Here is a 13,715-nt window from a genome sequence, read left to right as displayed (position 1 = left end):
CTGACTGAACAGCAGAATGACCGGTTGCTATGATGCGCACTGGCCACCAGGGGGCAGATGCTCAATGCAGGAGCTGCCCCTTGGTGGTCAGTGCACTTCCATATGGGGAGTGCCACTCAGCCAGAAGCTGGCTCATGGCTGGCCAGCACAGTTGTGGTGGCAGGAGCCTCTCCCACCTCCGTAGCAGCACTAAGAATGTCTAACTAACAGTTTAGACCTGATCCCTTGGGGGCCTAAGCCTTTAGTCGGACATCCCCTGAGGGCTCCCTGGGATTGTAAAGTAATATCTCAGTATGGTTTTGATCTGCATAGCCCTAATCATTAGTGATGTCAGGCATCTTTTCCTGTGTTTACTGGTCATTTGTATATTTTCTTTGGAGAAATGTCTATTTTCCAAAAGGCCTTTGCCCCCTTTTAAAATAAAATTGTTTATCTTTTTGTTGTTGAGTTATAGGAGTTCTTTATATATTATAAATATTAATCTTTTATCAGACATGATTTGACAATATTTTCTCCTACCCCATAGGTTGTCGTTGTACTTTTTTAAAAAAATTCTCACCTGAGGATATGTTTTTATTGTTTTTTGTTTTGTTTTGTTTTAGAGAGAGAGAGAGGAAGGGGGATAGAGAGAAAGATTGAAGTGAGAGAGAAACATTGAATGATTGCCTCTCATACATGCCCTGACTGGGGATCAAATTCACAAACCAGGTATGTGCCCTAACTCCTAACTTGGCAAGGGTTGCACTTGTTGATAGTGTTCTTTGATGCACAAAAGTTTTTAATTTTCATGAAGTTCTTTATTTATTTATATTGTTTCCCGTGCTTTTGGTGTCATATATAAGTCAAAACCAAATTCAGTGTCATAAAGACTCCCTTATGTGTTCTAATATACTTAGAGTTTTTCAATTTAGATCTTCAATCCATTTTGAGTTAATGTTTGTATTGGTATATAGTTAGGATCCAACTTAATACTTTTGCATGTAACTATCTAATTTTTCCATCATTAATTAAAAAAAAATCCTTCCTCCATTGAATAGTTTGGGAATCCTTGTCAAAGAATACCAAATATGTATAATTTTATTTCTTGTTTCTGTATTGGAGTCTTGTGTTCTGTATGCCAGTAGCACCTTGTTTTGATTACTGTAGCTTTGAAGTAAGTTTTCAGGTCAGGAAGTATGAGTTCTATAATTTTGTTGTTTTTCAAAATTGTTTGGCTATTTACATACTTTGAGATTCCATATGGATCTTTGAATTCTTTTTTTATTTCTTCAAAGGGAAAAAAAGCTATTGCAGTTTTCATAGGGATTGCATTGAATTTTTAGATTGCTTTAGGCAGTACTGTCATGTTAACAATATTGTCTCCCAATCCATGAACATGGAATGTCTTTTTATTTATGTCTTTTAAATTTTGTTTTAGCAATGTATTATATTTTACAATGTATAATTGTTTGCCTCCTTGGTTAAATGTATCCCTAAGTATTTTTAAGCTATTGTAAATAAAATTGCTGTATTAACTTTTTTAATTTTTCTTTGCTAGTGTACAAAATTGCAACTGATACTCATGGGTTGATTTTGTATCCTGCAACTTCCTGAAGTAATTTATTAGCTTTAAGGTTTTTTCCTGTGGATCTTTAGAATTTTCTACATACAAAATTATATGATCTGTAAACAGAAATAATTTTACTTCTTTTTCAATTTGGATACATTTTCTTTTCTTGCCTAACTACTCAAATTGAAACGTCTAATACTACATTTAAAGAAGGGATTTAAGTGGGCATCTTTGTCTTGTTCCTGATCTTAGAGGAAAAATTTCCGGTCTTTTACCATTTAGGATAATGTTAGTTGTGAGTTTTTAATAAATTATGTTTATCATGTTGAGAACATTTCCTTCTATTTCTAGTTTGTTCAGTATTTTTATTCATGAAAGGGTGATGGACTTTATCAAATGTTTTTCCTTCATTAATTGAAATATTCATGTGCTATTTTCCTTTCATCTTATTGATCTGATTTTTGTATGTTAAATAAACAAGAATAAAACTTACTTGGTCTTCTTGTATAATTTCTTTTTTAAAAAAATATATTTTATTGATTTTTTACACAGAGGAAGGGAGAGAGATAGAGAGTTAGAAACATTGATGAGAGAGAAACATCAATCAGCTGCCTCCTGCACATCTCCTACTGGGGATGTGCCCGCAACCAAGGTACATGCCTTTGACCGGAATCGAACCCGGGACCCTTCAGTCCGCAGGCTGACGCTCTATCCACTGAGCCAAACCGGTTTCAGCTGTAATTTCTTTAATATGCTGTTGAGTTCAGTTTGCTAGTATTATATTGAAAATTTTTATATCTACATATTTATAAATAATATTGGGGTATAGTTTCTTGTACTGTCTGTTTCTGGCTTTGGTATCAGGGCAGTGCTGTCCTCGTGAAATGAGTTAGAATGGTTTTTACCTCTTCTATTGTTTTGGAAGAGTTTGAGAAGGAATGTTATTAAATCTTCTTTAAATGTTTGGTGGAATTCACTAGTGAAGTCATCTTGTCTGGGACTATTCTTTGTTGCATAATCAAAAATTACTGATTCAATTTCCTTACTAGTTATATATAGGTGTATTCAGCTTTTCTACTTGTTCATGATCCAATTTGGTAGATGTGTGTTTCTAGGAATTTTCCCATTTCATCTAGGTCATCCAATTTGTTGACATAAATGGTTATAACATTCTCTTATAGTCATTTTTAGTTTTGTAAAATTGGTATCATTTCCCCCAACTTTTATTTTTTATTTTACTATTTTGAGTTTTGTGTCTTTTGTTCTCAGTTAATCTAGTTGAAAATTTTTTAATTTAGTCGATCTTTCCAAGAAACCAACTTTTGGGTTGCTTACTAAAAAAGTAATAGAAAAACTATTATTTTTAGTATCCATTTTATTTATCTTAAGATATTTTCTAATAAGACTCCCTGATTCTTTATTCAACTATGTTGAGTCTATTGATGAACCTATAAAAGGAATTATTCACTGCTGTTACAGTGTCTGATTTCTAGCATTTTCAGTTGATTTATTTCTTAGAATACTTCCTGTCAACTTATATTACCACTTGTTCTTGCATATTGTCTACTTTTTCTTATTAAAGCTCTAAACATATTAACCATACTTATTTTATAATCATTACATGATCATTCCAACTTCTGTGAGTCTGATTGTGATGATAACTCTGTCCTTCAGACTTTGTTTCTTCTTGCCTTTAGTAGGTTTTATAATTTTTTGTTGAAAGCCAGATATGTTATAAAGGGTAATAGATACTGAAGTAAATAGGCTTTTAGTAGTAAGAATTTATGTTAACCTAGCTAATCTGTCATAGATATAGGCACCAGAGACTTGATATTATTCTAGTGGGTTTACTTTTATTCTCCATTCTTGTGATTTTCTTTTATTCTGGTCCTTGGAGAGAATCTTTGTCTCTTTTACTTGTAATCCACTATTATTATTACTGGAGGTTTATTCATGAGTTGATAGGGTGAGTGAGTGGGGTAAGGAGGGGAGGGTTATTCTATTATCTTCTAAGATTCTACTTAGGTCTCAGTCTTTTGTAGGTCTGTGCCTTGTGGGTGGGGTTAAATTTTCAGAAGTCCTATACATTTCTGGCCTACCATTTCCAGTTTGTTTTCTTGAAATTATCTCCTAGTTGACTCTCACTTGCTTGTTTACCTATTTATATTATGTGAGATGAGAAAGCTGGGGAGGACTGTTCCTTCCTTCAGTTGGAGAAGATTTTAAGAGTAGACCTGTTAGAAAGAATGGTCTGGGGGGTTTCACAATGGCTATTCTTGCTCTCCCTCTGCCAAGCCCATGAGGAGATATTTTTCTATCCTCACCTTGAAAAGTAGTGTGATTTCTGGAGGAAAAGCCTATAAAAGTATAGGCCTCCCTTTTACTATCCTGCCACCCACTCCCAGAGTCTTAATTAGCAAGAAACAATTTGTCAAAATTACTCTCTAACTGTTCCTACCAGTTTTTGGCATCTTGAGGTTTCTGCTCCTGTCTTGGTTATTATTTATCTCTGGATACACTTGTCTCTCCAGAATTCAGAGAAGTTGTTTGCCCTACAACCTCTGACAGATCAAGAAAAGTCATAGATACTCAGTTTGTCCAGATTTTTCTTGTTGTAAGGAGGGGAATGGCAACATGTAAGGTCTTACATGTTATTTAAAACAAAAGACCTTTCCCCTCTGAAATATGGATGTGTGTCTGAATCAGCATGGATTCAAGACCAATAACATTAGGGCCTCAGGACAACTGGGCAGTTGAGTGAAGACATGAAAGCAAGATAACAGAATGCATTGTTCTTTTTTTTCAATGCATCTTTTCATTGTTTAGGTAAGTTTCATTCTATAGTTTTAAAGAGGGCTTTAATAGAGAACATTTAGGAGAGTAAAAGAGTAAGAGAAGCATTGTTTATAACAGCAAAATGGTAAATAACTTGGATATCCATCTACAGGAGAGTGCTTAAATTAATTGCTACCTACAGGAGACTGCTGTACAGTTATTCAAGAGAATGGAGAAACTGCCTGCTACTGGTGTCTGCTAAGAAGATGTATGCAATCTGCTGTGTAGTAAAAAAGATTAAAGTTCATGCATGTTTATGCCATGGGCATAGAAAGTGTCTGAGGACACACCCAGTGTTTGAGGAGGACAGGGAGAAAAGGTTCAGCACTTTGTGGTGTTTGGATTTTTTACTAAGAGACAGTTCATTTTATAATAAAAATAACAGGGTAAAGGAGGAAGAAAGGAGACTCACTTTTCATTGTTTTCCTTTCTGTGCCTTTTGAGTTTTCTTTATCCCCTTTCCATTACAAATGTAAAATAAAAAACCAGGTAAGGTAAGCAACATCCCTGATGTAATGCACAGGCTCTTCTCCAACCTATGCCAGTGTACCCTATTGGGGCACCTCCCTCTGCCTTATTCCCTGCCCTCCTGGCCCACCCGCCTCACCACCACCATCAACACCCCCACACCTGAGAAAACCTGCTGTAAAGCCCAAGCCTCCCCCACTGTTAGAGTAGGCTGGAGGCTGCCTGGCTCCTTTCTAGCATCTCCAAGTTCCTAGGGCAATGGTGAAAGGTTGGAAGGCACAGAACACAGGTTGAATCCCAGCTCCCAACTTACCACTGTGTGACCCTGCGTTAGTCACTTGGGCTCCGTGGAACAGCTGTGAGCTGGGGAAAACTGGACCTACTTTGTAGAATGCACTTTACCAGGTACAAAACCTCAAACCTCCTGTAACCTCTACAGCCATGAGTGAATGAGAGGGTTAGAAATGACCAGAGTTATGAAAATGCCTTGTCTAGGCCTCTTCCACTTCCAGAATTAGACTGGGTGCCTATCCTAGAAACTGGTTCCAAAGCTCCCCTGTTTCCCCTTAGTGGGTCACCTTAAAGATATCCTTGAGGCCTACAGATGCCAGTCAGACTAGTGCTGCCTGGGCCTCTCTTGCCGGGGAGGGCAATCTGAGGGATGGGGTGTGAAGAGAGACATGGATTGAGGAGGCTTGGATTTACTGCACACAAGAGAAAGGTCACACTTTCCCCCATTCTTCCAGCAAGGTGCCTAGCAGGCTACTGCTAGGACCTCCCCCCAGATTTCTGAGAACGAGAATCTCCATGGTGCCATACTAGTCTAAGATGCTCCCCAGATTGAGATACACTGGGCCAGTGTAGGCACCACCCTAGTTCCTTATTTCTGCTGCCATACTATGGGTCACTGCATAGCAAGGCATTGCCCCCTCCTGACCATGCCTCAACCGCCTTGGTTCCTGTCCTCCCAGTGGTTTTGGCTGGCTGGGTTCCACTCCACCTCCCCCGTCCCCCAGTCATCACCAGTCAGTGTGACTTTAAGGAAATGCTCCATTAGTATTTCTGCCAAGGTAAAACCTTAAATGGGCTACTCTCCAGACACATGCCTCGCGATCAATAAGTCAGAAAATCATGTGCAGCCTTTTGATATTTCATTCTTTCTACAACTATTTATTGGATACCTGCTTTGCTCAGGTGCAGTACAAAGTGACAGGGCTATGACTGAGAGTGAGAGGCATTCCTTGTCCCCTGGAGTTTTAAGCCTAATTACAGGGAGACACAAGGCTGGCACTCAGAGGGTGCTCAGACATCTGTGCCCTTGAAGAAAGGAGAAGTGAAGGCTTTGAAAGAGACATTCAATATCACATGATCTCACTCATATGTGAGATATAATGATCAACATAATTTGATGAACAAAATTAGGTCCAGAGACAAATGGCAGGGGAGGTGGGCGGGCGGGGTTAGAGAGCAACCAAAGGACTTGTATGCATGTATATTAGCATAATCAATGGACACAGACACTGGGGTGGTGGGGGCTTGCGCAGGGTGGGAATGGCTGGGGCAGAGGGGTCAAGCAGGGAAAAAGACAAACTTTAGACAATAGAGAGAAAGAGAGAGAGAGAGAGAGAGAGAGAGAGAGAAGAAAGAGACATTCACTGCAAGAACTCAGTGGGAGTAGTTCTGGAGTTTGGTGAAGAGCTGGACTTTGGAGCCAGTGGTCGGGACTCAAATTCCATCAACCCAACTCACTAGCCATGTGCATCCAGGGGCAAGTCACATCAGCACTCTGTCCTTGATTTCCATGTCTGAGCATTGAGGATGACAACTGAACTTAGACTGATGCAGGGACGAGGTGAAGGATTCATTATTAATGCAGCCAGGCCCAATAACACTGTTGGGGTTATCTGTGGCAGGCCCGAGAGAAGGGATCATTGTGGCTTCCCAGGAAGGCTGACCTTCCTGACTTTCCTCAGTGTTCAGGTTTGGATGGATCTACTCAGGAACCTTGATATAAGTTTTAGAGCCTACAACGTGCCACCTGTGTCCTGTGCATAGTCAGCCCCAGCAAGCAGTTTTTACTGAGGGCTGCAGAGCATTTTCTCACCTGAAACAAAGCCGCAGACAATCAGGAGAGACACAGCTTGTGGTCAGCTGTCAGACTGCATACCTCAGTGTGGAATTCCACCCCTGAGATAGCTGACCTACCTCTTTTCTGTGCTGACCTTTCCTGTAGAAATAATGGTATAGGAAGCCTGTGGCATCCCATCCTTCATGCCTCACTGCGGAGTGTCAGCAAGGTGGGGTCTAATCACAGAGAACCTTGATGGGCAATCTGTCATTACACCTCATGTCCCAACACTGGACAGAATGGATGCCTCTTCTTCCTGAGGACATGGGTCATCTTTTCTTTTCCTACTCTAAATGCCTGGTGCTATGGATATGTTGTGGCTTTGGGAGAAGGGGGATGACAGAAGTCCAGCCCCCATTTAAAGGTAAGTTTTCCTGAAGGGGGAGGCAAGGATGCTGATGATTTAGAGCAGGGGTCCTCAAAATTTTTAAATGGGGCCAGTTCACTGTCCCTCAGACCGTTGGAGGGCCGGACTATAGTTTAAAAAACAAACAAACTATGAACAAATTCCTATGCACATTGCACATATCTTATTTTGAAGTAAAAAACCAAAACGGGAACAAATACAATATTTGTATTTGCATGTGGCCTGCAGGCCGTAGTTTGAGGACCCCTGATTTAGAGGGCCCAAGTGAAAGAGATGTGGAGAATCAATCAGTTCTTTCTAAACATTATGCTGTCCATGGCTCCCATTAAAGAGTGCAAGTTGGGGGAAATTATTGTTTTTATGGGACAATTTTTGGCCAGAGGCAGGTGGCTATATTGCACAGTAATATATGGTGTCTGTTTGTTCAAGGCTCTTGCTGAGATGAAGCTGATCCTTCTTATTCACACAGAAAAGTCCTTTCAGGCTCCCAGTACTTCATGGCTGCTTGTTCTGGGAGCAGAGAACAGGCTGGGGTGGGACCAGAGGGTACTCCAAAGCTCATCTGTCGCCTTGTATCTTGCCTGTCACCAACTCTCAATGTCCCACATCTGAGTCTTGGACCCCACACTCACTCATTTATTATTCTCAACCCTTATGCAAACTTATTGGCTCCTCCACTTCCCATTCACAATATGGATGTTTCCTTCCCATCAGTTTCAAGCCTGAGCTCCACTCTGGCATGCTATATAAGGAACAGCCAGGTGTAGCCACTTCACAGCTAACAGTGGGAATAGACTCTTTATTTCCTTGTAGGAAATCAGTGAGGCACATTTTGAAAGTGCTGGCAGCTTCCCAGCTTTCCTTAGTCTTAGGCTGTCAGTACCTGGTCTGGATGAGCTTGTTGGTTCTGCCTTCACAATAAAATGCCCTGCCCTACTTGCCTGAGTCCTGCCAACCCATCTTCCTCAAACACAGTTCTCATATCAAGGACAAAGGATGGAGATTTTGGTCTTAGGTTCTCTTGAATGTGGCCACAAAGATGCAGCTTCTGGTGACTACAAGGCCATCCTGCAGTGGGAGTTTCACGGTGGCTGACCTGGGGGCCTCTACTGTGTGTCAGGAAGCTGCAGAAGCTTTCTGGGTACTTGCAGAGGAAACCCTCTCATATTGGCTATGATGAAGTGAGGCTCATGAGTCCTGACAGGTGGCCCCAGGGGCTCAGCCAGGTAGCAGGGCCAAGAGTACTATAAGTTCAACTGATCCTTAGGTGCCACCTGCTTCCTGGCCTTCAAGCTGAGCTACAAGTACTGCTCCTCCACTGAGGCATGGGCCTGGGCATCCAGCCTGGTGAGCTCCAGCCTGAGCTGGCTTATGTCCAGGAAAAGGCCTGGGCACTTCTGATCCTGTGGGCTGTGGAGTGGGCTGGTCAAGGAGGGCCGGCTACAGATGGCAGCCACTCCAGGAAAGCTGTTAGACTGTTTCTGCTGTGAAATGGTAATGTCCCTGGCCTGAGGCTGCCTACAGAGCCTACTGCTTGTGTCCTGCCTTGGGGGTTGCACAGAATAAGGCTTGCAGTCTGAGTGTATCTGTAGGGCTGCAACCTTGGCCACACAATCTTTCAGGGAAGGCTCTGTATCCAGAGTACTTTCCCTAAGACCTGGCCTTTGCTGATCTCGAAAACACCCCATCTTTCCAGGTGCCCTTAGCTCCTGGGAGTGGGGCCAGGTGAAGGGGTTTATGATCTTATTTTTTATCTTGTTTTGGCTAGAAGTCCCTGTCACTATGGAGATTGCGGATCCCAAAGAGGAGAACAAACCTTCGTGGCAACCTCGTGTCCCTTCTTCTCCTGAGACCTGCAAACACTTCAGAGATGGGTCCCTGGACAGAGAGCTCGTCTCCTGCTCAGGCCGTGCTAAAACCTTGCTCTCTCCAGCAAGCAGGCTCTTGGTACCCAAATGTGCCCACAGCTCCTGCCTACTAGGTCTTGAGCTTACTGTGATCCCACCTGCATCTGAGGCGTGGGACCCCCTGACCTCCAGCTTCACTAGACTTGGACCTTTCTTCTCAGAGCCAGCTCCCAGATTCTCCACCAATCCCCTGAATGGGGTTGCAGGATCCCCAGGGGTTGAGATAGGAGGAGCATGGAGCTCAGGACTACGGCGAAGCCAGTTGATAATACCCATGGTGATGGTGAGTTCAGTGTCACAGAGCTTCAGCAGGCACTCCTTGCCCTTCCAGGAGCTCTGCAAGAAACCCTGGCTGAGCAGGTCTGGGCTTGGTCCCAAGGCCAAGTCCTCCTCTGCCCCCATGTGGAAGCTGCAAATAGACAGTGGCATTCCCAGTGTTGGCTCCGAGAGACTCTCAGACACGCACAGGTCATCATCAAGGCCAACAGGGCCCTCACTAGGGTCACAGAAAAGCTCATAGAGGGCATCTCCACTATAGCTCTCCCGAAGGAAGGCAGCTGCAGGGGTACCTGGGCTCATGGCTTCCTTCCTATCCTCCTCAAGGCCAGATGAAAAGGCATCGTAGTAGCCCTCATCACTTGTGGACACAGATTCTGGCTGCTCGCTCCTGGTGGTGCCTGTGTTTATGGAGCTGGCTTTGGAGCCACTGAAGAGGTCCCTGCAGGGACACAGAGGGAACTCAATGAGCCCAGCTGAATCAAGCTCAGGCTGGGCTGTATCTGTTCCCTGAGGACCATCCAGCCATGGGCTCAGTTGGGTGTGTTGTTGTTGCCTCACAGAATGATTCACACTATCCCAGAACTTGGCAAAGTCAGACATGTCATCCTGGGCAGGAGACACCAGCTTCTCCATGCTGCCCTGGAAGGGGCCACTAGAAACCTTGCTCTCGAGGGCCTGCGATGACTTGGCTGAGCTCTCCAAGCCCTCATTCAGCTCCAGGAATGGCACTGAGCTTTCATCTGCAAAGATCTCCCCGCAGCCTGTGAGTGAGTCAAAGCTCTTAAGTGAAGCCACGTCCTCACACAGGGCCCTGCAGAAGTCGAAAGAGGAGTCAGGCAGGAACTCACTGTCAGATAGGTCCTGGCACAAGCCATCCAGTCCCAGTCCCTCACCCAAGGGGAAAAAGGCTTTGCCTCGGTGCCCTCCAGCCTCCGATGGGATTCTAGGGGAAGTCAGGCTCTTTCCCCTGGTTGCCAGTGAAGCCAAGTTCTCAGCCTTGTTTCTACGAATGTGGAATAGGTTCTGAAAGCACTTCTTGGGTCGTTTCAGGGAAATCCTCTTCCTTGGGATGCTCTTAGCCACAGCTGGCACAAAAGGCATTTGGGGCACAAAGTGGCGGTAATCAATAATGCGCTGGCTGCCAGAGGGCCCTGGGAAGCTCCTGCTGCCTACCAGTTGCCTTGTGGCTGCGACCATCCTGCCAGCCCCAGACACACTGTTGTGAGTCTTGCTCTTCCATATCAATTTGAAGGTGGCACCACAGAGGTCTGAGGCACCACCCTCAGGCTCTGGCTGTGCTCCCTTTTTGGAGTATATGTTATATCCGTGGGTATTAGGACTGGCTTGGGGGCCTCTTTCACCATGGATCTGCTGCTGCCCTCCAGGTGAGACTGACCAGGGGTCTGCATTGTCCCAGGCTGGGGCAGTTGCTGCTGGGCCTGGGGACTTCTCATGAGAAATGTGAAAGCTGGATTTGATGAAAGTCTTTCCTCTCTTCAGCTCCATGCTTCCAGTGCTGTTAGCTGTTGTGGGGGAAAGCATGAGGCACTTAGTATCCATGGTTCTAGCCCACAGTGGTGTTGGAGCTGAACTCTGATATCTAAGCTTGGATTCTCCTTGGAGGTGGTAGAGAGGGAGATGTGAGCAGCCTATCCATGCTCACTATCTAGCCTTTATAGACAACTAATGCTGAGATAAGTTAAGTCACATGACTAAAGGCAACTGTAGTACCCAAATTGATTTCAGAAGTGTCTGGTGCTCTTGAATTTGTGATCTCTTAACTTACCCAAGCATCCTCTCAGAGATATCTGGCCAAGTCAGACTCCCATTTCCAGGCCCAGGCACTCTACACATAGCACCACATCCTTATAGGGAAGTATCATGGTCCTTGTAAGTGAATGGAGCAGATAATTAAATAAAAAAGTTGCCGCCTATGTCTAAGAGACAAAGCTCAAAGGGAAACCCAAGCTTGCTTCCTGGATTAGATAGTGTCATCCATCAGTCAGAGGGGAAGGCACATATACTGTCCTCTAGGACTGTTGCATCTGTTTGAGGAGGCAAGACTCAATCTACACAGATGCCATCAGGCAAGACACAGTCAAGCATATGATGGTGCATGCAGATCTTGATCACTGAGAGGACAGAGAGTATCATGGTAGAAAGCCAAAGAGAGGAGGCAAGCATGAGGTCAGGAACAGGCATATTGGATAGACACAGAACATCATGGCTGAAAAAGTAGGTATGTATCACCTTTTGTGCACAGCCTAACTGAAATATATTGATGCCTGGACTGTCATCCAGAGAAGCTTTCTGATGTCCAGTCTGAGTTCAGTGGGCAAGGGTGCTGAGATCTCTTGTTGATGTCTGTCATGGGTGTGGAACTGAGAAGGTGGTGCAATAGCTACCAATTTGATTATATTTGCACACCTGAGGGTTTTGGCCTTACCCTGAGATCAACAAAGAAGTATGAAAGTCTTCTGAATGAGTGAGTGGAAGCAGTGGCATAAAGAAGTTGGTAGTCTATACCATTCATCTGAGTAGGGACAGAATAAATTAAGAGGGAGGCTCTGAACAAAGAGGACTCAAAAGAGACAGCTAAAATTGGCTGACTGTATAGAGATAAGGTCCAGATGGAGGCTGTAGTCATAAGCATGAAAAATAGATGTCAAGTTATAGGGTCTTTCAAAGAAAGAAACACTAGGATTCAGCAACTGAATACAGAAAGAGAAGCAGGCCAGAAGTTGTAAACACTGAGGCCTGGATTTATACCAAGAGAAGGGAACAATGAGAAGTGGGGAAAGGCAAGGAAATGGAGAATTGAGCGAAGATGAGGAAAGGGCCTGTGCTAAGAGCTGGTTTGAGGAAGAGAAGAAAGGGTTTAGTTTTAAATATGTTACCTTTGGGGTGAATTTGGAGACCCACAAGACCATACCAAAAGAAGGCAAGGCCTGAGAACCACCCCAACTCTCACTCTGCACACTCACAGGCACCCACTTCACATGCTCAGTTCTTCTCCATGGCAGTGAGTGATCTACAGGTTGGGCCTATGTCATTCTGACCAGGGAGAGATTAGAGAAGAGAATTTTGGGATAGTTTCTTTGACTCTCTTTCACTGTTCCATAGAGAGCACCTGAATTCACTTCCTCTCAGGCCACAGCTTGTGAAAGAGTAATGAAGCAGATGTGAAAGCATAAGGCCCTGCCAGCCTACACACCTTTCACACTCACTGACAAGGAAGCCTTATAGCTACCTCCAGAGAGCTGTTTGACAGCTATAAGCTGACCAGAGTCAACTCCAAAGTCTCTGAAATGCTTTAACATGAGGATCCAGAGGCAGGCAGAAGAGCTGCCTCACAGCCTACTAGGCAACATTAAAGCCATAAAGGATGAGAAGGTGTGGCAAAACTGGCATTGCAGAGATTCACCAGTTCTCCACCATACTCCCCACTGAACAGTGCTTCCTCCCCTGCAGCAGACACCTGGGACATTTTTAACTGAAGGATAAGAAAAGGAGCAGGCACTACGCCAGGGAACGCCACAAAACCTGGCCTTGGGAGTAGTGAGAGCTCAGCTCTTGGTGGGAGCATCCTGGTCAGCAGGACAGTGCCTCAAGCTGCTTGCTGCTTTGTGCTTTCTGCTTCCTGCCAGGTGGCATGTACTCAAACCTTTCCCACTCTACACCTGTAGACCACATTTCTGATCCACCGAAATATTTTGGGCTAGAGGGAGGCCTTATATTTGGGCTAGAGGGAGGCCTCAGTACTTAGAGGGGTGGTGGTGGATGCACAAAGCATAGTTATTACTAACTGGGTTTTAGGGTCCGAGAACCCATTTTGAGTCTTGGTTACATTTACTTAACCAGGCAGAGTGGTTGGCCCATAACTTCATAAGAGGCATAGTAGTATAACCCCATTTTTTAAACAAGAAATTAAGGTCCAGAAAAGTCAATGGATTGGACCAAGTCATACAGAGTTGAGTGGTAAGTGACAGAGCCAGGATAAGAGCCTATGCTCTTAACAATGATGGATATTTTATGAGCAAATAGCTCAAACTCCCCCTTAATGGCAAATCTAAAAGTGGAATAATAAATGTGTTTTCGTGAGAAATTTTTAAAAGCATAATAAAAATGAAAATTAAAAGCAAAAATGTACCTAACAAAAATTTAGAAAAATTGTAATTGAAG

The 13,715-nt window shown here is 43.8% G+C and overlaps 1 protein-coding gene across 1 annotated transcript; it reads right to left on the bottom strand.

Annotated features, from left to right (window-relative positions):
• Positions 1–7,709: 7,709 nt before the first annotated feature.
• AMER3 (APC membrane recruitment protein 3) lies at positions 7,710–11,051 on the bottom strand. The gene has a single exon (XM_015570185.1). The coding sequence runs from the start codon at positions 11,037–11,039 to the stop codon at positions 8,646–8,648; it is 2,394 nt and encodes a 797-aa protein (XP_015425671.1). The 5' UTR covers positions 11,040–11,051; the 3' UTR covers positions 7,710–8,645.
• Positions 11,052–13,715: the final 2,664 nt, after the last annotated feature.

Source organism: Myotis davidii, unplaced genomic scaffold, assembly GCF_000327345.1.
Source record: "Myotis davidii unplaced genomic scaffold, ASM32734v1 scaffold286, whole genome shotgun sequence".
Lineage (NCBI taxonomy): Eukaryota > Metazoa > Chordata > Mammalia > Chiroptera > Vespertilionidae > Myotis > Myotis davidii.
Note: the sequence above shows the minus strand (reverse complement) of the source record. Positions and strands in the feature narration are given on the sequence as shown.